Source organism: Antennarius striatus, chromosome 4, assembly GCF_040054535.1.
Source record: "Antennarius striatus isolate MH-2024 chromosome 4, ASM4005453v1, whole genome shotgun sequence".
In the NCBI taxonomy this organism is placed as follows: domain Eukaryota; kingdom Metazoa; phylum Chordata; class Actinopteri; order Lophiiformes; family Antennariidae; genus Antennarius; species Antennarius striatus.
Genome location: NC_090779.1, coordinates 3,107,574 through 3,130,556, shown reverse-complemented (window position 1 = coordinate 3,130,556; position 22,983 = coordinate 3,107,574). Strand labels below are relative to the sequence as shown.

Genomic DNA, 22,983 nt, shown 5'->3' with positions numbered 1-22,983 from the left:
GCATGGTATCTGACGTGTTCGTGATGTGAGGAGGAGATAAGTGAAAACACCTCCCTGATATCTTATTAAAGTGATTTCAAGGCTGACGGTGAAGGTGGTTGCTGGAATGCTTCCAGAAACACATTCCACACGATGAGCCTCATGGCTTCCAGCGCGACTCGTCTTTCTGGAGAAGCGTGACGGATGTAGAAAGGTGTGGACGTACGTTGACGGGATCTGTTAGTCAGCCAGTGACCCAATCTTTAATAACCCTGGGAACCAGCGGGAGCAAGAGGAATCATGTCTCAGCGGAAACACTGGTCTGTGGTGATTCAGCACGGGCTGACTGTTCTGGTGAGCCGTGGGTCTTTGTGTTGAAGCCACAATCAGCCTCCTCTGGGGTTTCACACCAGGTCAAAGTTCAATTTAGTTATTTATTGTGGATGTTTTGATCAATTAAAGAAGTTGATTTAATGTGTGCATAATTTTATAATGACTTTTTGACACGTTTTACGATGAAACTGAATCCTCTTAAACCCCCTTCAGCATCCCTCCAGCTGAGGGATGATTTCTACATTGAACTGTTGTATCTCTTTTGTTTCCTTAGTGTGTGTTTGTGTGTCTGTGTGTTCTACATGGTGTGTGTGTGTGTGTGTGTGTATGGTTTTTTTTACTGAACTGACTGAATTAAATTTGAAAAATATTTTAAAAATGAAGACACTAAACTTGCTCTTTGCATCTCTTGTGAAACTTTGAACCCAGATTGTGTTCTTTGACAATTAAAAGGAGTTGGACTCATCCAAAACAGAAAATGAACTAAGTGAAGCTGGATAGTCAGTCATGACGTCACTGCTATGAGGAAGATGAGTTTCTTTCCGTGTTGCCTCATCTGATTCCATCATGAAGCTCAGAGGGAACTAAAGGTCGTCCAGATTTACGAGTCCTTGGAGAAACTGACGCATCAGCGAGAATAACAAATCAATCATTAGGTAATAGTATTGATCACGAGGAAACCTCATTAATCTCTTGGGGGCTTCATTTAGTTGAGATTAGTTTCACTTTGATAAAAGTGATAAAAGATCATCGGATTATAATCTGATAATAAACCAGATGTTACTCTGGCATTCTTGCGCGTCTCTCGGTTCAATACTTTCGATCTTTGTTCTGACTTCCAAGTTATTGTCGAATTTATTGTTAAATCCTGGGTCTGACTGTTTCTTCCCTCTGTGGCGACAGCTGCATCACATCCAGTCAAAGAAAAGAAAAGAAAAAAAAAAAGGTTTATTCGCTGGAAGTCCCTGCGCCTTCCTTCTATTAGTGTGTGTGTGTGTGTGTGTGTGTGTGTGTGTGTGTGTGTGTGTGTGTGTGTGTGTGTGTGTGTGTGTGTGTGTGTGTGTGTGTATGTGTAGAGAGAGAGAGAGAGAGAGAGAGAGAGAGGGGAGGGGGCGCCCTTGGTAGACAGTGGAGCGCAGAAGACGCACGGCTCATCCGCTCGCCTCCCCATTGACGTCAGTCCGGTATCACATGAACGAGCAGGGACCAATCGGCGCGCCGCTGCCGGAGAGCGCTGGCTGCCTTACACGAAGATAGGGGAAAAGACCGAATAAAAGGAAACACAGCCAGCCGGCCTGTAATGACCAGAAAACCCCCACGAACGACTCCAGACTCGCCGCCAGTGGATATTCCCGACGTTTTCTCGTAATCCCCCTGCGCTCCCGGCGCTGGATTATCCTGTGAGGCACCGGGGCGGATGGAACGGATAAGGCCATGGCCCCAACATATTGAATAGCTCGTCGGCGGAGGAGGGAAGGCGAGACGCGCACCGTGGTGACGATTCATGGGGCATTGTGCGGAGAGGGACGCGGTGGATTATTTGCGCGCAATCATTAAACGCGTCGTGCGTCTCCACAGCCGGCCGTAAGGACGTTTGTTTGGGGGCCTTTACGCGCCTGTCCTGGTGTGTCTTCAGTAACCGAGGTCGTGTCATAGCGGCTGGTGGGTACCCCCCCCCCACACACACACACACACATTCACAACCCCCCCCCCAGCTAGATCCCGACGACCTTATCCAGGTTTTTATTTACATGCAGGATTGTTGTGTCGCTGCGCCGCCTTCGTCCACCCCCCACCCCCCCGCTCCTGCCTGACATTTTAACACAATAAACTGTTGGATTACTGCGCTATGGATTTCAACAGCGGCGGTGGGGGCAATGAGCTGCACAACAACCAGTTCTATCAGTGCGAGGAGAACAAGCCTCTGCTGGGGGAGATGTCTGAGGGGAATAACAACACCAAGCTGGGCGCGGGGCCGTGCAAGAGGTCCCTGAACCACTGCGGCAGCAGCGGGATGAGATACAAGCTCCTCCAGGAGGGGGACATCCAGGTGTGTGTGGTCAAACACCCCCGCACCTTCCTCAGCAAGATCCTCACCACCAAGTTCCTGCGGAGGTGGGAGCCGCACCACCTCTCCCTCACGGACAGCAGCCTGACCTCCGCCACGGTGAGTGGTTCTCCGGGGCCTCCTCCGTGTGTGTGTGTGTGTGTGTGTGTGTGTGTGTGTGTGTGTGTGTGTGTGTGTGTGTGTGTGTGTGCGTCCGGATTACGCTGCGTTTCGCATTCCACAGCCAGCTTTGATGTTTGTCTCCTCCGGTTCGGACGCACCGGATTACGCACTAGTTTAGTTGTTGACGCAGTTTTCGCGCAGGCGGGGGGGTCACGACCATCACGGGCCGTTCTGGAGATAATCACGGCGGCCTGGAGCCCCGCGTCCCGGCTTTGCCTTCTCTTCCGTGTGTGCAGCTCATCATCTGGTTGTCACGCCGCGGGGGGGCGCACGGGGTCCCCCCCCCGGTGGAAGCCGCTGGGCGCCTGGGTCTAGATCTCAGTGTTCAGTTTAAGGTTTCAACTCTTGGTCAGAACAGTTAGACACATTGGATTATAAGAAATTGAGGGAATAACAGTATTTCCTGCACTATTAGGTGCACTGGATTATAAGGCGCACCTTCAATGAATGGCCTAAAAAAATTCATACATAAAGTGCACTGGGTTATAAAACACTGGGTTATAAATCGCACCTGAGAACTCATCATTAATGAATGGTTTATTTTAAAACTTTCTTCTTATATAAAACACATTGGATTATAAGAAATTGATAAATTAAAGGCTTTTGGGTGCGCCTTATAGTACGGAAAGTACTGTAATCAGCCCAGTACGCGTGTTAATGGTGTGTTGGTTCGTGGGAGCGCAGAGTGGACAGAGGTGCTGGTTTGGTTATTTATATTCCCGCCACAGACGTTGGGGGGTGGGGGGCTCCAGGGATGTCCCCTCCCTCTACCCATCACCTTTCAAGGAACTTTACACACACACGAAACAGTTGCAGTGGTGCCTTCTGCTATTTACGGATTCTTGATATATTTTTTCAATATTTTTTTCTGTTGCCATGGTTACAGCTTGAAGTAGGTTCATTCTGGTGGATGGTTTTGTTTTTTAGGGCATAACCCAAAGTGACTTCATGTTTTCTCACTGAACGTTTGATTCCCAGTGAATCCGTCCGTTTAGGAGCTTTTATGTCTGTGGCTACACACAGGAGTCATCGGAGGTCGAGGTCACAAGTCTCATTTTTATTATTATGCAGTGATATGCATTTAACATGAATTACTTTTAACAATGATAAATTAATTCTTTCTCCATCTAAATGCATCCATTGCTTGAGCTGCGGAGCGTTCCATGACCCATATGTTGATTTGTCAGGACCAATAAGTTTTCTAAGTATTAGTATTAACAATCACAGAAGAATAATTGATAATATATCAAATCAATAAAGATTTGAAGCACAGTTCTCAGCAACTCTGAGGTTCTTGTCATAAATTCTTTCCTCTTTCTGCTCCATATATCTATTCCACATTTAATCCCTTGTGTCGTCCACTATGTTGATATGTTGATCTGACAATTGATTAGTGAAGCATCAAACGATGTGGGCAGGAGCATCAGTGCAACAACATCTCCGTCCTCGACCATCATCAGCCACAGAATGTAGAATTTCATAAATAAGACGATCTGGTCTGTGGGGTGTTTCTACCCCAGCTTCACCGAGTGTCATGCCTGTTGCCTAGCAACACTCACAGCTGAAGGCGATCCGTTGATGATTCGTTGTAGTTAAAGTCAGTGTAACAAAGGCTGTAGCGCAGTGATAATAACAGTAGAATGATAACCAGCTGATCTATTTCAGTTTATTTTATCTCTATAGTATAGGATAAACTGGGGGGGGGCATTATGACAATGCAGCATGTAGAGAGATAGCTCTAAATGTCACTGATGCTAAATGAATCTTGAGAGACAAGTGAGAAAATACTGACTGATAATCTGAATGCTGGGTTTCAAGTTTCAAGTTTATTTTCAAGTTTATTTATTTTTATATAGCCCAGATTCACAAGCAATGTCTCAAAGGGCATGAGATTATTAAGCCAGTAATCAATCAGTTCAGCTTCTTTGGTGATCAGCTGATCGTCTGCTGGGCCCCATCAGGGCATGAAGCTTGTATGTCGTTAGAAGAATTAATAATAATAATAATAATAATGATGATAGTAACAATAATCATAATAATAATAATAATGTATAAATGTAACTATTAAACGTAACTACTCCTTAATATCAGGTTACAAACGTTACTGTTACATAGAAAAAACATGTTTGTTTGTTTCTCTGTTGTAACATGAATCCTTTTAATTTGTCAGGTTATTAAACCCACAGAGCTCCATCAATCAAGGATCAAACTATCAATCAATAAAGAAAAATAACATCAAACACAAGTTAGGACGTTAACTTTGTTCACAACGTTTTTTTGTCAGAGTTAAACTGGCCTTAACTACTGCATTGTGGGAAATGTAGTTTTTGGTCAAACCACACTTTTAACCTATTTATTTTTAGACACTCTGACCTTTTATGCTTTCGCGGGCAACATAAAAGGATATGGAGGGCCACATTTGGCCCCCCGGGCCTTGAGTTTGACACATGTGGCCTGTATCCTTGTTATTTTCTAAAGGATGATGCAATAGTATCTCACACTTCAGAGCCATAGCCTGGAGGAGCCACGGCCACAGTGTAATCATTAACCACAGCTGGAGTCATGTCGGCAGTCATCAATTGTAATTGTCACCAATTCGTCAGAATAATGACAAAACAACACGAGCCTTTATTTCTCGTGCGTTATTATCAACACTTTTGACATTTTCCATGAGGCCAAGCCCATTGTTTTATCAACACCGCTTGTTAGAGGCTTTTTGGATGTTTGCCTATCACACCCACACTAGAGGAGTGTGTTCATTTGCTTACGGCGCTGCTCCATGTCGTAGAGACTGTTATTGTTGGAGGAAAGACTCCGACTGGACCCACCTCCACTTCCTGAGCCTTCGTCCGTCCCGGGGATTGTTTCCTTTCTGACCAGCGACAGAATAGCGGTGCATATTGTTAAAGCATCTAAAGTTGATGCTACAGTTTTACGGCGTTCCTTTCATTTAATAAAAAAAAAAAAAAGAACAAGAAAGATAATTTCTTCTTAGGAAAACTAAAAGTGGTGCTTTTTACGTAAGAATCAATTCACAGTTGAGCTCCAACTTCTTATCTTTAAACATAAATCGATCACGTACATCGTTTGTTTTTCCAACCAGCATTTTGAACTTTGGAAGTAATCCAATAAGCATGGAAACGCTCCTGGCTTATTCTTGATAATAATGTTTTCTGATGGGATTGCTGAATTGCTGAACCAGATAGAATCAGGGTGTGGACTAATACTTGGGTAAGTCCGAGGAAAACAGTCTCAGGTAGCATCTTCTGTCTGAAAGTCCACAGATCAATCGTCTCCATGTGTACGGATCCAGGGTCTGTAGGTTTGGAGATCAGATGAGGCCACGTTTGTGACCAGAAAGGGATTGTGAATGAAGAAGGAGCGGCTCTGTGAGACTGAAGTATGTCCAGACGGACACGGATGTTTCTGGTCAGTCTGCGGATGAACTCAGCAGGAGAGGAAACGTCTCTCTCACCCTGAACTACATCGATTGTTGGAAAATATGTGCAGTCTTCCACTTTGAATATGTCCAGAGCGCCGCCACCAAACCACTCTGATGTTTTAACCTTGTTAAAAATCATTTGAAAAATCACTCACATCTTGAGGTACTACTGCATGTAGACATTCTAGCTGGATGTAATTCAGTCACCTAACCCACATTTGGACCTTCACTTTTTTCTGTCACCATAGAAATCTCTGATGACACCAGTTAAATATTGTCTTTGTTCCTGTTTTGTCCAAAGGCTTTCTAGTTCAGATGGAACTGAACTTTGGTTGGTATAATATGAGAATGAAGTGACTGAAATTATTGAATTTTGGATAAATGAAATATGCCTGGGTAGGTAATACTGTGTGATGAAGCATTATGTCATAAAAGAGTACTTCTAACCAAGTGACAACGCTGTTTATCTTGAGATAAAGTACTTTAAAGAAGACTCTTCCACGGGACAGATTATCTTAAGGTTCTAACATAATTTAAATGTTTTCTACTGCCTGGAAGGCCTGATGTTGTATGTGTTAACACACCCAGCTGTACGTGACTTACCCTTCTGAAGCCTGGTGCGCCGCACTAAAGCTTCACAACTCACATATTTGCTTGATCTCAAATATTTGAGCGTTTATTTTCAAAATTGTCAGAATGGTTTCAGTCGTGTTTAAAACCAAACCGACATGGATCCATCACCGTCCCTAACATTATCCACAGTGTGACCTTTGACACACACGACACCATCTGCCTTTAAAACAAATGAAGGAAAGCTGAATAACTTAAATGTAAAAGAATGTTTTTGGCTCCACCGTTCCGTCCATGTGACTGAACGTATTTATCAGGTGACCACATGCTCTGTTTTTGGGCGCCCCCGTCTATCCAGGGGTTAAATATGGTCGTCAGCTGCTAACAGCAGCGCTACGTTCACCTGCTGGCTGCTAAATCTGTCCGTCCGCTGTTGGATGTCCAACTTTTCACCGAAAGCAGCTGCGAGTGACTCCTGTTACACTTCCCAGTGTTTTCACATCACCGTCTGAGTTATGGTAGTGCTATACATGTAGATTAGATCAGATGGACCTCCAGATTAATGGAAGAAGGCATAACAAATTGTCTACGTATACGTATAAAGGCATTTATGATTTACACGCAAGCTTTATTCATTTCTGTAACTTCTACCACTGGTGAATTTCTACTCTAGTCCATGAGCCCTGCTGCTGACAGCAACCCAACAGTATTCTAACAATGAGAAATACGAACTTTAGTTATCAGGAAAAAAAAAATCCTTGGTCACCATAAAATACAAGCATGAAATCCTCATTTTTCCATCTTAAAGTGACTGAAAGAGGAGGAAGAGTGGGGTGACGATTGCATCATCCTCCATGCATGGTCATTTTTATGATTTGATTGAATTATTTATCACAATGTAGTAGATTAAATAAATTGGTTCTGAAATCTCAATGCAGTATATCTCTGCGACTTTATAAATTCTCATTTGTAGAATTTGAATCTTCTAGTTTTGATATTAAATATTTTCTTTTTTATGTGTACGGTATTATTATTTTTCTGCTTAGACCTATTTAAATCTAGGTGGTGTTAAAGTATTTTTTAAAACACATTTAATTCCTCAAGAATATTCTACATTAATTGGGTCAGAACGTCTTCTTTCATTTTAATATGCTTTCTGAAGAACGTTATTGAATTAATTATGCATTTTCGATTTTTTTTATGAATTCAGTCGTGAATCTCCTTCAGAAGCACGACTTGCGTGAACTTTATCCTTATGTGTGAGTCCACTTTGTAGACAATGATTGTAAAAAGGAACCTGTCCATTAGTATTCAGCCTTTAAGTGTGGCTCTGGTCGCAGTGAGCTCCACGGCGTATCAGTCAGTCTTTATTGATCGTGGTTTCAGTGGGAAACGAGGGCAGCCATCGAACTTTGGCCACTTAACAACGGCCCTCATTGACAGGCAGGAAATCACCTCTGTGGGAGATGGAATTATCTAACATACTTCCTTCTCTCTTTATCGCCTAGTGTCTTGAATTTGTCATACAGACCAGTCACTGACGATAAGGTTTTTTTTAATTGAAACGGATTGTCACTGTGGTTTCACCTCCTATTATTTTCTATTTTCTCCTAAATGAACCTCAAGGACCGTATTTAAACAATGTGCAGCACATGAACTTCTTGGTGCATGTTAATTGAGAGAGTGACCCAACTCACTTACAAGAGAGTGTGAGGTGTGAAGAGGTAGCATTTTGTCTCTTTATAGTACACTCTGATTAATTAAAATTAATCAGAGTGTCTTCTGTCATTCCCTTTAAAAGCACCAAATATTTTGTTATTTGAGTCAAGTCATGTCATGTTTTAGTCCTATCAAATTAAAATTATAATAAAAGTTGACTTGAGTTTTGTACCACATGATATATTTTTAGATAACTTTGGGTGAGACAATAATTTTTATTAGAAGTAGATGTATTGGATTGCCTGAAATAATGTGTAATAAGTGATAAAAATATGAATAAGAATCCCAGCAGCAAAGCTGAAGCAAAATGAACAATAAGTAAATCTGCTGTCTGTGCCATTTAAGCACCATGTACAGCAGATGTATTTATTTAATTGTTTAGATCAATGACCACACATAGGATTAATGTTAAGTTATGTATTTTTTCACTTTTGCAAAAACTGTCTAGGTCCATACAGCGCAGTTGTTTGAATGAGAGCTTCTTTGGTGCTTGAGTAGAGGTGCATGGAGATGTTCACATCAGTGGATGAAGATGAATCCCCTGTGATTCGCGTAGAATCACAGGTGAAGGGAAATGTTGTCAAATGAAGTCAGGTGCTGTTCAGCAGTGCACAGCATAGTGTAATACAGTATGTTGGCAGTACGGTCTTCAAAATGTGTCCCTTTTTCTGAAAGAAACTGAATGTGTGGCAGATAATATGACGTTGTTGGAAATGACTCATGTCACGCGGCTGATTTGTCCAGAAATCCTTGAAACTTGTGTATCGGGTGTGTGTGGATGGTGATGCACCGTATGCAGCCGTCATGTCAGCGGGTTTGCTTGTCACAGCGGACACATTATCTGCATAAAGGCTGACATTGGAGGAAGAGGGCTTTCTTGTGAGTGACGCACACATATGAATGTCCTGAGTGGACCTGTTGTTGCGCTCTGACTTGAACAGAGCCGTCATGTGGGCAGAAGAATGTTGACCCATTCTCTCTGCTGTTTTACAAAGAGACTACTTCCAACGAGGAGGCAAAGAGTGTTGACTCTGCATCTCCAACAACATCCCCACGCACAGCAAATTACTGAGACCGTCGGAAGAAAAACCACTTTGTGAAGAAGAGCACAGCTGCCAGCTCACATGAGTCCGGTTGGAGTTGCACCAGTCGGTCTCACTTGAACTCAATTACGTGATCACTTTTCTTCACACTGACAGACCTTCCTGTTAAAAACACACCCTTCAATGGATTTCTATGAGAAAGTTGTCAGTGTGAGCAAACACACCTGAGATGAAGGGAATCTGCTCCTTCTGCCAGTTTGAGCGGCTCATTATTTGTGACGAGGTGAGAGACAGGATCCCTTTAAAAGTCAGTCGACTGGAGGAACTTCAGGTCTCTTGTTATGTAAGCAGCCAGATCAGCCTTCTTTAATAAGAACACTTCTTGAGTAGGCTCCACATAGAGAGTGGGTTTTGACTGAAGAGTTTGGTCCACCCCTCCCCCAACAATGAGGTGGGGATCCCCTTGTCTGATAGACAGACAACCCTTCACTCTCGTTCAGAATTCTCGAGATTAAATATTAAAAGCGGCAAATTTGGTACCAATTCACAGACTTTGACCTCAGCTGATTGGCTCTCCTGCTGCAAGAGAGCCAATCAGGTGGTACACGGTGTACCATCTTTCTGCATGACCAGTCCTGCATTCAAAATGTATATACAGTGCGCCCTTGCGCATTCTCGCATCAGCACTCATTTTTGGTAGGTAGCGTTGTGATACCATACGCGCATTCTATTGGCTGACAGCATTGGGAAGTGCGCTACGGTCTGTAAGTCTCGGAACACAACGCACTTCCATGAAACAGTCTCTTTAAACAGTCAATAAGAGTGTGGAAAAGGTAATACAGATAGAAAAGGTAATACAGATGGTTTAATATCAGTATGGGGAGGGTTCATAAACGTTTAAATTACCGTAAATAATAAGATAAATAGTTCGTTGCTATATTGTGGAATTTGTTATCCGTGTGTGGTTCCTGGAACGCATTAACCGCGAATAACAAGGGCACACCTATAAGGCGCAGCTAAAAGCCTTTAATTTTTTCAAAAACCGACAGTGTGCCGTATAATCCAGTTTTAAAATAAGCCAATAATTGAAAGCTCGTCTTATAATACTAAGATAATATTATATCATGAGATAATATTGAGATAATATGACATGAGATAATATTAATATGAGATAATATTAGAGATAATATTAATAATAAGATAATTTCCCCAATGAGGGATCAATAAAGTAAATTTAATTTTTAATCTTTAATCTTAATAATCCAGTGCGCTTTATAGTGCAGACAATGGTATACACACACTAATAATGGTGATCACACTCTTGTGAAATGCTAAACAAGACACGATGTCGGTCTCACTGTCAGATCCCGTTCACGTCTGTGTGTGCAGAGAAACTTTTTGAAAAGCTGGTGCTGTGCAGCAGCTGCTGTTTGGTGTCTGTAACTTGTTAACATGGTGTGAAAATGACAAGAAGAGGTCCCATGACAAACAGTATGTACTGTTCACCCGGGCAGCACGACCCTGACAGAACCAGGGGGAGAACCAGGCTAGAGAAAACGGCACTTTTCAAGAGACTGAATCCAACAGAATTTCAAAAAGGCATCAGTGTAGTCAACAGTTCCTGTTGTGTGTCTGCTGTGTGTTTAAACATCAGAGCAGACACAGCTCAGGTTTAGAGATCTGTGTAGTGAATCTCAGTGGTCCCCAACCACTGGGCTGTGGACCGGTAGTGGTCCGTGAGCCAATTGGTACTGGCCCACACCGACAGAATACTGAATTTACATTATTTCTGTTTAATTTATTATCTGATTCTGAACGTCTTTGGAAAGTTTCTTTGCACAGAGTAAAAGAGCCAGTAGGCTTGTTGCACTTGTCATACCATAAAGAACGGTCTATACAAATATTGTCTGACGTTAAAACGATCTGTGGTCTAAAAAATGTTGGGGACCATTGGTTGAATTAATTCTCTTGATAAACCTTCTGTACCTCAGGCAGTCAAATTTCCGTGACCCATGGTGCCGCCAGCCGCCGGCTGAGCGACCAGAAGGCTTTTCATTGTGTTGAACTTTGAACTGTAAGTGTTGCAGCACTGAACTCTACGCCCTGTTGTAAAGTCAAGCTCAACTCACAGGCTGACAACGCCCACCACCATGACACAAGCGCCCATTGGTGTGACTCGTGGGTGGTGAGAAAGTTTCAGCTTTGCAATGTATGAAATCAACAAACTAAAGGATTTTCATTTATTTCAACGGGAGTCCGGCCAGAATCATAAAAGCTGGTGTATATAGAGAATAATGCAGTTGGTTTTTTTTTCATTTGTGATCACAACCCAGCTGTAATGTAAGAAACAAATGAACTGTCATCAACCTTCAGTCATGAGACCTAATCCTAATCTCAGCAATCTTAATTCAAGGCTTTAAAATAATGTGGTTTAGAGATGATAGAAGCTGCTCAACAGTTCTACAGATATTTTTAACAAATGAAACTGTATAAAGAATTGTAAAGTTATAAGTAAAGGAAGGCCTAAGAGTCTCGTATGTGCTCCAGACTCCAACGTGGACATGTGATCAGATGAAGAGGGGTAACATTTAAATAACTACGTTATTTAAATGTAATTCTAGAAATTCTGGCAATCAGTAGATCCACATAGGAAAATTACACGGACGAAGACGAAGGTGTACGTTTTTGCTGAAGCAGAATCAAAGGTTGCTGTGAATCATGAAGACGCCAAGATCAGCTGATCGCACTGGACGTCACGCCGCTCCTCAAAGAGGAAGCAGCGCCACGCAACTGGTGGTGGTATGTCTGAATGCTAAAGAAAAGGAAGAGAAAGGACCCACTACCCATCAGTGTACACACACACACACACACACACACACACACACACACACACACACACACACACACACACACACACACACACACACACACACACACACACACACACACGCTATGGGCAGGCCTCCAGTACATTCTGCAGTACACCTTCACATTCAGATATGGGATCCTCCCAGTTTTGTTTGCACAATGCCGCCATGAGCAGAGACTTGAGTCATACTCGTGAACAATAGTGCTCATTTTGATGTGCGACATTTGTAATAGATTGCACTGGACTTTTTGCCCCTCCTTCTGCCGTGTGTGTGTGTGTGTGTGTGTGTGTGTGTGTGTGTGTGTGTGTGTGTGATAGATGAGTGGAAGGACAACAGAGACCACTGGAGTGTGCAGTCGTTCTCCATCTGGAGCGGTCTTACGTCACGGCATTAAAGCAGACATTAAAGCTGTTTTTGAACCGGGGTGTATGACAGCTGATGTAGTGTGTGGAGGTTTTCACACCTTAATTATTAAACAGTACCAACACAGAAAAGCACCAGGGGCCAAGCGGTTTCCAGTGTATTGGCGTTAAACACAACCACCTTCATCTTGTACTCCCTTTATGTGTGACTTCATGTCCACAAATGAGGAACAGTGATGTGTCTTCTTAATCCTTGAATTTTCAGTCTGAAGCAACTGGACTTCTTTGTAGGGTTTAAAGAGGAAAGTTAATTCAGACACTTTAGGTCAGCTACTGAGGTGTGATCTGAACCGCTGTCGTTGTGTTAGCAACCTCAGGAGGGTTTCAGCATCTTAGTTCTCAAGCTAGAACTGAAGAAGCCACCTGGGTGGTGGTCTTCAAGGATCACCAGGACCTGACAGAGGAGGATCTGCACCAACATAGAGTATGTCCTCTTAGTTCTTCATTCTGGGAAGGAAACTGTGACGTTTCTGCTCAGTCATCTGTGACCTTCACCAAACCACAAGGAGATGTGAAACTTTGGTTTGTCTAACTTCGTGCAGCCTCCCTTTTAGTTCAGGGCCTGATAACAAACTCAAGCTCTCTGGGTCTCAGGGTGACAATGACAGCGGTTCTAATACAATTCAGAATTCTTCTTATAGTTTATTTTATTTTAAGGTTAATTGCAATCAGTTTTCATGTATAAAATAAAGTTGTCAAGCTAGAGTTCCTCCTTAGAACCTCTGCTCTTGAATATCGATTATTCCTCCCCAGACTCTCTATCGGAGCTCTCCTCCAGTCATTACCCGTCCACCGTGAATATTTGAAACATGAACTCAAGAATATTTTTGCTCCACTCCAAAATTAGGGCTATGACTCCTTCATGGGTCTTGATTTGATAGGACTCATTTATTTGTAGTTGTAGCTGCATGTTTTTGGAAGTGGGAGGAACCCGGAGAACCCTGGAGAGAACCCACACAGACACAGGATGAACATACAAAATACAAACAGAAAAGGAATGGAACCTGGAACCTTCTTGCTGTGAGGAAACAGCGTTGCTATCGGCTACCGGCTACCTCCTCACTTGTATGTCGTAATCAGTTGAAATGTTGGAGATGCAGGACGAGTCCTGGCCCGCTTGGGCCGCATTTTTGACAGTGTTGCTGACGTGTGTGACCTCCAGTATGAGGGAGCTCCAGATGGAGTTCAACACACTGTTTTACTTGCTTGTATTCATTTTCTGAAGATATTGTCCTGATGGTGACCATGTCATCTATTACAGTAACTGTTAAGCATGAAATGACTGAGGTTTCTTTTCTGCTGCCCATTAAGAAAGTCTGAAGATTGTGAAACCATTGAATTAATTAGAATTTTAGAATTAGAATTAGAATGAGAAAAAAATAGTGACACACTTTTTTTTGCTTCAGTTGTATCAGTTATTGTGCAATAATAAGAATACCTTTTTTATACAGCACTTTTTAAAAAAAAGTTGCAAAGCAGGAAGACATTACACAAGAACCATCAAAGCATTACGGTAAAAGTATGTATGTAATTAAACCCTGAAAGTAGGTCAGATTAATAAAGCAATGATAAGAGAAATAGAAAGCAGCCTGAAATGCGTTTTGAAAAAGTGACTGATAAAAAGATTATCAGCTTTCCGATCTCCTCCGGAAGGACATTCCACTTTTGAAGAAAAAGCCCAACCCCCTGTTTTAACGTTTGAACAGACAGTGTGCAAGTTATTACATAATTTATTACGTGACAGTGTGAAAGTGATTAGTGACTTGAGACGGTCCTGCTTAGATCAGAACAGCCAGAATGCATGTTGGTATCAGGTTTATCTTCTCATGTGACCTGCAGTCTCAGCTGTCCTCTTGAGAGCAGACGTGGAGGAAATCTGCAGATGCTGTTATTTCTATCTTGATCTTAAAGTTTTAAACAACAGAAAGCAGCAGAGTCCCACCAAGGAGCACCCCTTGAACAGCTCACCCATCGAACGTACGGGTAGTCCTCAACATATGAACACAATTCTGCCGAGAGGTTTGTAAGTTGGATCTCAGGATATTCTGCCTTGATTCTAATCCAGAACACTTGCACTCTTGTGGGCGCTTAATTTTGGGGTAACCTGTCACGTGACCGAGACCTGTCAAGACGCACAGACGGATGATTTTGTCTGTGCGTCATTCCGCACAGGAGTCACTTTTCAAAATAAAATATCATTAAAAGAAAAGAAAAATTCAAATGATCTGTGCCACCCGGTATCTAATGGCCCACGGCCCGGTACCGGGTCGTGACCCGGTGGTTGGGGACTGCTGGTATAGAGTTCTGTCGTTCTCGATTATGCGTTGGCTTAAAAAAAAAAACCACAGATATTTCACACAATTTAACAACTGGGCTCTAAAAATCACTAGAAAACCACATAATGTCATGTTACTGTTCAATAAGTAATAAAAACATATAATCATATTAAAATACGTACGTATAGTTTAAATATCTACCGTTTAGCATCACTGGTAATTCACACGATTGTTTTGAAATCAGACTGGTTTACGGTAAATATCTGTTCATTATAATTTAGTCCTTTAGGAGAAGAAGAAGAAAACACTTTAAGGAACTGTCCACCAGTTTTTTTTAAGATCATCCAACAACAACAGTCAGAGATCCACTGTATGGTACTGTAGTATGTAGCATGTAGCGTGTAGCTTACCGGTAGAGTGAAGGAAGAGGAGGAGGCAGAGTCAGAGTTGTCATCAGAGAGATGGTCACCTCTACCACTATCTTCACTAGCCTTTGCTTTATCATCCATGATAAACAGTAAAGTATCCAAGGTACGAAGCCTGACGCTGTGAGATGCTAACAGAGACAACAACAACAACAACAACAACAAACAACAACAAGAGGGGGAGATCAGTGTTGATGTGTGAACGCAGCGGTGCTGCCCCCACGGGGGTTGTGGCAGAAAGAGGAACTACAGTAGTCGGATATAGCGATGCGCGTTTGTTTGTATCTCTGAATGTTTGTAAGTCAGATGTTGGTAAATTGAGGACTACCTGTATTCCCCTTCTTCAAGCTGTCGTCAGTGTGGATACCAGCAGCAGTTTGCTCTTTCCTTGACAAATGGAGAAGAAGTGCAGCTCATCCTTCAGGGAAGTGACTCTGGGCAGTTTGACACACGTCCAGCAGTTCCATTGTGTGGCTGAAGCCTACAGACAGCGTGTGACGCCTTCATGTCAGTGTGTGGCGGAGATGTCTGTGTCAGTGTACTGTCTGTTGTGTGTGTGTGTGTACTGTAGTGTCTGTTGTTTTGTGTGTACTGTCTGTTGTGTGTGTACTGTCTGTTGTTGTGTGTGCACTGCCTGTTGTGTGTGTACTGTCTGTTGTTATGTGTGTGTGTGTGTGTACTGTAGTTTCTGTTGTTGTGTGTGTACTGTCTGTTGTTATGTGTGTGTGTGTGTGTGTGTGTACTGTAGTTTCTGTTGTTGTGTGTGTACTGTCTGTTGTTATGTGTGTGTGTACTGTCTGTTGTTGTTGTGTGTGTACTGTCTGTTGTTGTTGTGTGTGTGTACTGTCTGTTGTTGTTGTGTGTGTGTACTGTCTGTTGTTGTTGTGTGTGTGTACTTTCTGTTGTTGTTGTGTGTGTGTACTGTCTGTTGTTGTTGTGTGTGTGTACTGTCTGTTGTTGTTGTGTGTGTGTACTGTCTGTTGTTGTGTGTGTGTACTGTCTGTTGTTGTGTGTGTGTACTGTCTGTTGTTGTTGTGTGTGTGTACTGTCTGTTGTTGTTGTGTGTGTGTACTGTCTGTTGTTGTTGTGTGTGTGTACTGTCTGTTGTTGTTGTGTGTGTGTACTGTATGTCTGTGATGGTGGCCTGCTGCCTCCACAGCAGCCCAGTCTGTTGTCGTCTTCCTCTGTCTGTGGCTTCCTGACGGTGTTCTGTCTTCTTCCTGCCTGGAGTCATCAAACACACAATTAGTGGCCTTTCCTGCCCTGCGGCGCTGAGTCGTTGTACCGTATCAGGGAGCGATCAGCAATGACTCAGCACTTCCCTGTGTGAACATTTCTGATCAGAAGGCACAGCACAGCTCTCCTTCCATTGATTAGTCCCTATTGATTTCTGACTTGTTCATTGTTCTGGAGATATGAAGTGAGTTATTTTTGTTGACTTTGTATTTTTATGTGTTAGCAGTTTGGGGTTGGTCTACTGAGCGTTTCTGGTAGTACGACAGGGAATTTCAGGTTCAATCTAAATATACAACATGTGGTGTTTGTGCTCTATGAAATGGTTTTTAAAGCGTTTTTAAAGTGTTTCATAGTGTCTGGACAGCACAGGGGCAGAGAACCAGCTGGTTCTCTGCACAGGGGCAGAGAACCAGCTGTGTGAGGCGTGTTGCTGCTCATGTAAGGCGGATACAGCCATCGTTACTGAAGAAGGAGCTGCAGGGATTTTAGAAGTCATGATTTCGCTGCAACTGAACGTTTAGCGTCGTGTCGCTCCTTCTCTTTTCAGACACTCTGCTGTCTGGGCTGGAAATAAAGGCAAAAACTGATTTGGACTTGTTTCATGGCTTCAGGTGATTGAGAGCCTGTGATGGCCGACGTTTGAACATCGACGGTCCAGCAGCCTGATTGCTCGTCACCCCCCTCCGTACAAACACCAGAGGAATCTGAAATCCAGGATGACAGCTGAACAAATTGTGCGACCAAAAGCGCACAGTGTATGCTCAGCTTCAAGACCGTTCAACACACAACACTCACACGTTCAATATTTATTTTTTTTGTTCTCGTGCCAGGTGAAGAAGGAACCCTGAAATTGATTGTTGGCATTGGCGATTTTCGTTTTTCCAAAAACCATGCATAGACGATGCTTTCTTTAATTATGTCTTGTCTCATCTTGTCTTTTTTCATTCCATCATTGTGCCCTGTTTGCTCCTGGAAGGAAACATAACATACATCTCCATCCTCTGTTTCTATGGCAACACAGCAGTGAGAGAGAGTAGAAGAGGGGAGCCTCCTCCAACCCTCCTTCTTGTTGAGAAGCAGAACAGACCGATCAAAAAAAAAGAGAGGGATGGAAGCAGGAATAAAAGGAAGAGAGCGGAAAGGCAGAGTCGAAGATGAAGAGAGAAAGAAAGAGAGAGGGAGGATGTAGGTAGAGGGAGGCGGCAGGCAGGCGATCACATGTTCTTGTGCAGGAAGGAGTATCTATGGTAACCTCGGCTGGTTATCAGAAAATTGAAGCCCCTTCTGTTTGTCTCCATTCTGCTCTGCCTCTGCCTGTAGGAAAACACCATTATCTCCTCCTCCAGCACGCTGCTTCATATCCCTCTCTTTATTTAGCCCTTTATATTTGTTAGTATGGCACGTGTCTCCAGCTCAAACAGAAACTCATTCAAAAACACGACTTTGCAGTGTACACACGAACACAAAGACAGAAGACAGACAGAAAGACAGGGACGTTTGTTCTTCCATGAAAACGAGACATCTCACACACAACCAATATTTGTCATGGATGCTGTCTGTAATAAGGATCCTGTATGGCTGCAGTTTCACAATAGGGATTTTGTGTGTGTGTGTGTGTGTGTGTGTGTGTGTGTGTGTGTGTGTGTGTGTGTGTGTGTGTGTGTGTGTGTGTGTGTGTGTGTGTGTGTGTGTGTGTGTGTGTGTGTGTGTGTGTGTGTGTGTGTGTGTGTGTGAGGAGGTGAGTTGGAAGAGCCAGCCGTCTCTATCAGACCCAGAGGGAGGTGTAAATAAAGGAATGGTGTGTTTGTTCACGAGTGGTGGGGTCTGTCTGTTTGCTCTTTGGAGAGCGAGATGGAAGTAAATACAGAGAACCACCTGTCTGCTCGAGTCGGGGCCCAAGCAGGCGTTCGCCGCCGCCGCCGTCCTCCGTTAACTACTCAGACGTGTTTGTGTTGAGTGGAGCCGGGACTATGTGTGAGGAAGAGACCGAGACAGGCTGTTTATCTGTCTGAGGAAGAGGACGGGAGGCGGCGGCGGCCTGTGAGACGCTGACCGTGGCTTTGTGACTTAATCGCATTAGAACGTTAGTGAAGATCCGATGTGATGGAAAGTCTGCTTCACATTTTATTTCTAAATGAAATCTATTTATGACACTCCTCCGAGGCCGAAGCCCATTATTTATTGTTTTTCCATCACACAGCATTTTTAGGATAAATACTGAAATCTTATTGTTCATTATTGGCCTAAAACAATCAGTCAAAGTGTCAGTAAGACTTTTTGTCTCGGTCCTCTCTTCATAACGACACACACTCACTGACATGTAACACACACTGCAGCGTCTGCTGGTGTCGTCTCATCGCCTTCTTTTCGTTGCTACAGCAGCAGTGGTTAGCTGTCATTTCAGTTTACAGCTGTTGAGCTTCACGTCGACAGGAATCCTTTGGTGTTTCTGGTCTGAACGGTGAAACATCGTCTTTGGTTTAGCCTTCAGACTAAACCAAAGAGAGGTGGAGTCGTCCTGGTCGTGGCATTAACATATGAGGGCTAACAAGAAGCAAAGAAATAGATAGGCCTCTCACCTGAGCTATACTGCATACAAAACAGACACATATATACATTAAAAAGTGACCCCGATCACATGACCTCTATCAACTCTCATTGGTGGAAGTAAAAAGCAGGTTATGCGTCTGGACATGTCTATTATCATAGAGTTAAACCTTGGGTTCTCAGTTTCATTCAGGGTTTCTGCACAAGCCTCCTTCTATCAGAATATTTTAACTTCTACTTCCAAAGTTAGGATTTCTATTTCTTGAAATGTCAGACTGGACCATTGAGATTGGAGTGTAATGTACACACAAAAATCACTGCACACAATTCACTGAAACTTCACCTGTGCTTCATTTGGTGCCTCGAAGTGTGCGTCTAATAATTGGTTTCTTCAGTTTGCTTATTCATTAAGTTCAGGCCCATTTGATCTTGGGGGATTTTTCAATCCTTCTCTAACCCTATAAAGATTTCTCAGAGAGATCCTCCGCTATTAGTTGTCTTTACGTCACATTTGTTTGCTTACAGATGCAACAAGTTGTGTTTATTTGTTTGCTTTAGTGGGCGGAGCTGAACTGTAGGTGATAATCCTCTTCTGTTCAGTTAGAAAATACATCTTTCCCACATTCACCACACACATGGTGATGTAAAGCAGTGTGATTTATAGCTTTTGCTAAACTGATTTTCCACCATCTCAACATCCAACACCTATCCACCTGCGACTCCATCAGATGTTGCCACAGCGGATAAAGGCTTTGCTGTGTGTTTGCGTTCTGCTGTGTTTAGAGGTTCTGTTTGGCCTTGTGTTTAACCAGGGCAGGTTCACTCCAGCTCTGTTTCTTTTTGTCTTTCAAAGGGACTCTTCCAGCCAGCTCTGTTTAAACATACACTGTGTCCTCTCCATGTGACCCCGCAGCAGACTAATGTCCTCTCTCTTTCTCTCTCCTGTCCAGCCCACCGGTTACATGGAGACGTCGTTGTCCTACAGCTCCATAGAAGACTTGCAGCTCCTCGCATGGGAAAACGCTCCCAAGTATTGCGTCCAGCTCAGCGTCCCTGGTGGCACTGTGCTGCTGCAGGTAATAGACACGTCCACTGTCGTCCAGAGACACACCTCAGAGTTTCTGACAACCCTGAAAGTGTTGGCCACTCCATTCAGCTGGTAATGCAGTTGGAAATAGCACAGGCCTGAAATAAATCAGTGACAATAAAACTACACTATAAACTACCTTGCTGGTTCTGCGGGTTAGATAGGTAGCTGCAGAGGCTACCCTGGGTTTGGCGTCTTACAGCTGTGACCTTTTGCTTGAAGGTGCAAAACTGAAGGCGTGGAAACACGTTGGACTAGTGAGCAGAAGATCGTTAAACAAGGGTGACAGGAGTTCAATCCACTAAGTCTGGGGACCGGAGGGTGGTTGGTTCAAGACCCATGTGGGCCAAAATGTTTGTTGTGTTACCTGGGAATTGCCGGTTCACCTCCTGAGCACTGCCCTTGAGCAAGGCACCATCTCCATTATAAGTTGGTCATTGGGCACTGCTCTATCTCCCCATCATTTGCATGCCTACAGGCCCCTTGTGTGCTGAAGAGCAGAAAAGCTAATGGCTCATTGGTTTTCTCCACTGGAAACCAGACAGATTGGTGGCCATCTGTGATCAGAGATTCCCCAAAAATCTAATCTCATTAGTCAAGATGCACATTGTAGGATAATTACTCTCAGCTTCATGGAGTTGTAGGGTATGTCAGAGTTACACAAGTTGTCATCACGTCCTTACCCTGGACGTCTGCCTTCGCATTCATTGACATAAATGAATGACACCATGTTACTGTGCGTGGATCAATGGTTCTTTAAGTTGTCAGGATCTCTGGATGTCCAGATGTCTTTAATTTGAACAGAAAATAGTTTGTTTTACTGATAGTTTTCCTTTGTAAAGGTGGTCATGGGTATTTAAATTCAACATCAGCACTGTAACGGCAGCGGGATGGAGGACCCAAGCACGTGATCCCTGCCTGAAACAGTCGGTGTAATCTGGTGTCAGTGCTGGGACACCAGACTAACTAACATGGAGTAGTCTGCTACAATTGATCGGACTGAGATCTTCAACAGAACTGGATGTTTGTGTGTTTTTGTCGTAATAAATCTACTTTCATAGATTTATGGTGAATTTGTGGTCTTAAGGTTTCCATACCAAAACAATCAAAAAGGTATACTATGTTGCTGAGCTGGAACGTTTAAGGAACGTTTTACATTTGGTACTGTTGCCCTTTTCCGCGATCACCTTTGATACCCAATGGACTGGTTGTGCATGTTTACATTACAAAAATAGATGTGTATTAATGATACCTGCATTGCTCTGAGCGGACGTCCTGCTGTTCAGTGTCACTGTTGGTTGACAAAATATCATGTTGGTTGTTGTGAATGTTCCACACAGGTCTGGTGAACTGTAATAACCTGGAGCTCTACGCGTCATGAAGCAGGCCACCTAAATGACATCAAACTTGTTTGAAGTCAGAACAGCTGATGCCAAACAGGAAATAGTCTAACCCTGTATGCTAATGTTAGCTGGCATACCGCAGTTGATAGAAACTCAGCCTCACCCATTTCTGACAAAAAATAGACTATCCAGTTCGAAACCACTGCCAGGCAGATTCAGTTTGGGCTTTGAAGGAAAAGCTGTGCTGGTTTCCATCCACAGGACCATCAGTCAGACAACCGCTCTCCAGCTGTCAAAAAACATGTGGAAACTTAAACGGAATTTCAGGGTTATAGAAAAGTTTGGATTATAAAGGTTTGGACATCAAAACCTGTTAAGTTGGTACTTAGTTTGGATTGTAACAGATCGACTGGAGGCAGTTCCAGAAAAAGTGGGAGGAGGTTGGGTTCATGGGGTCAGACAATCCATCACATCTTATTCAGATGTAGAATTTTTCTCCACTGTCTCCAACATTTCCCCTAATTACCCAGAAACCCTTGAGCTGGTTTCCACTGAAGCAGCCGGGTTGGGGTGTGAGCCTGCCAAGCCAAACAGACTTGAGAACGATTGTTGGGGATCATTCCACTTCTAATTCTGGTTTGGATTTTGGTTTTGAGCAGTGGCTCTGATATATTAGAAGGGGAGAAAAATCATGTTTGATGAATCGGCTTCTGGGTGATGACATCAGGTGTTCAGTCACATGATCATGAATGGTGGAACTTAGACTTGTGAACCTAAACTGACATCTTTTTAGGCAGGCTAGGATGACAAGACCAAGTTTCAGTGTATGTTAGCATGTTAAACTCCCTTAACAGTACTGGGCGGAAGTAAACGGTGCGGTGTGATCTCACTGGAACACTGGGCTACATGCTGTACGGGACTGAACACACTGTTCCTGCTAACCGTCTATAATATGCACCATTTCTTCTTCTAAATACACACTGCACTTCTGCTCTGACATTAGAGTAATTATGCTTGGCTTTACTTGCCATTAATTATTTTACCATTAACAAACACTGTGACAGGTAGTATAAAGTGCAAACACAGGAAACAGATTGGAAGAATGGAAGCATTATTTATGGCCGTGGTTCATTGTTTTCAAACCAAAGTGCAGTTCAGTTATAACAATCCTGTATCTGTCAAAAGATCCTAAATTAAAAGCATCAAGTCTTTTTTCATTTTTACTCTACTCTTCAGTATATATCGTATTTAGCCAGAGAATTGAAGATTTTGTTATATCTAAAAAGCTGAAAAAAATGCCAGAAAGACAGTCGTGTTCATGTACAGTATTTTTCGCACTATAAGGCGCACCTGGAAGCCTTTAATTTTTTTCAAAAACCAACAGTGCGCCTTATAGATGAAAAAAAATATATAATTCCATTCATTGAAGGTACACCTTATAGAAGCAGATAATACTGTAGT

The 22,983-nt window shown here is 43.0% G+C and overlaps 1 protein-coding gene across 2 annotated transcripts in view; it reads left to right on the top strand.

The window, feature by feature from the left end:
• Positions 1-1,507: 1,507 nt before the first annotated feature.
• Positions 1,508-22,983, top strand: part of cmip (c-Maf inducing protein) — a 42,511-nt gene continuing 21,035 nt past the window's right edge. The window contains exons 1-3 of one of the 2 annotated variants that reach the window (XM_068312177.1): positions 1,508-1,974; positions 2,070-2,479; positions 20,043-20,168. In XM_068312177.1, coding sequence (XP_068168278.1) covers positions 2,162-2,479; positions 20,043-20,168 — 444 coding nt within the window. In that variant the 5' untranslated portion in view covers positions 1,508-1,974; positions 2,070-2,161. Of the gene's footprint in view, positions 2,480-20,042; positions 20,169-22,983 lie in introns of both variants that reach the window. The other variant, XM_068312176.1, reaches the window with a different exon arrangement.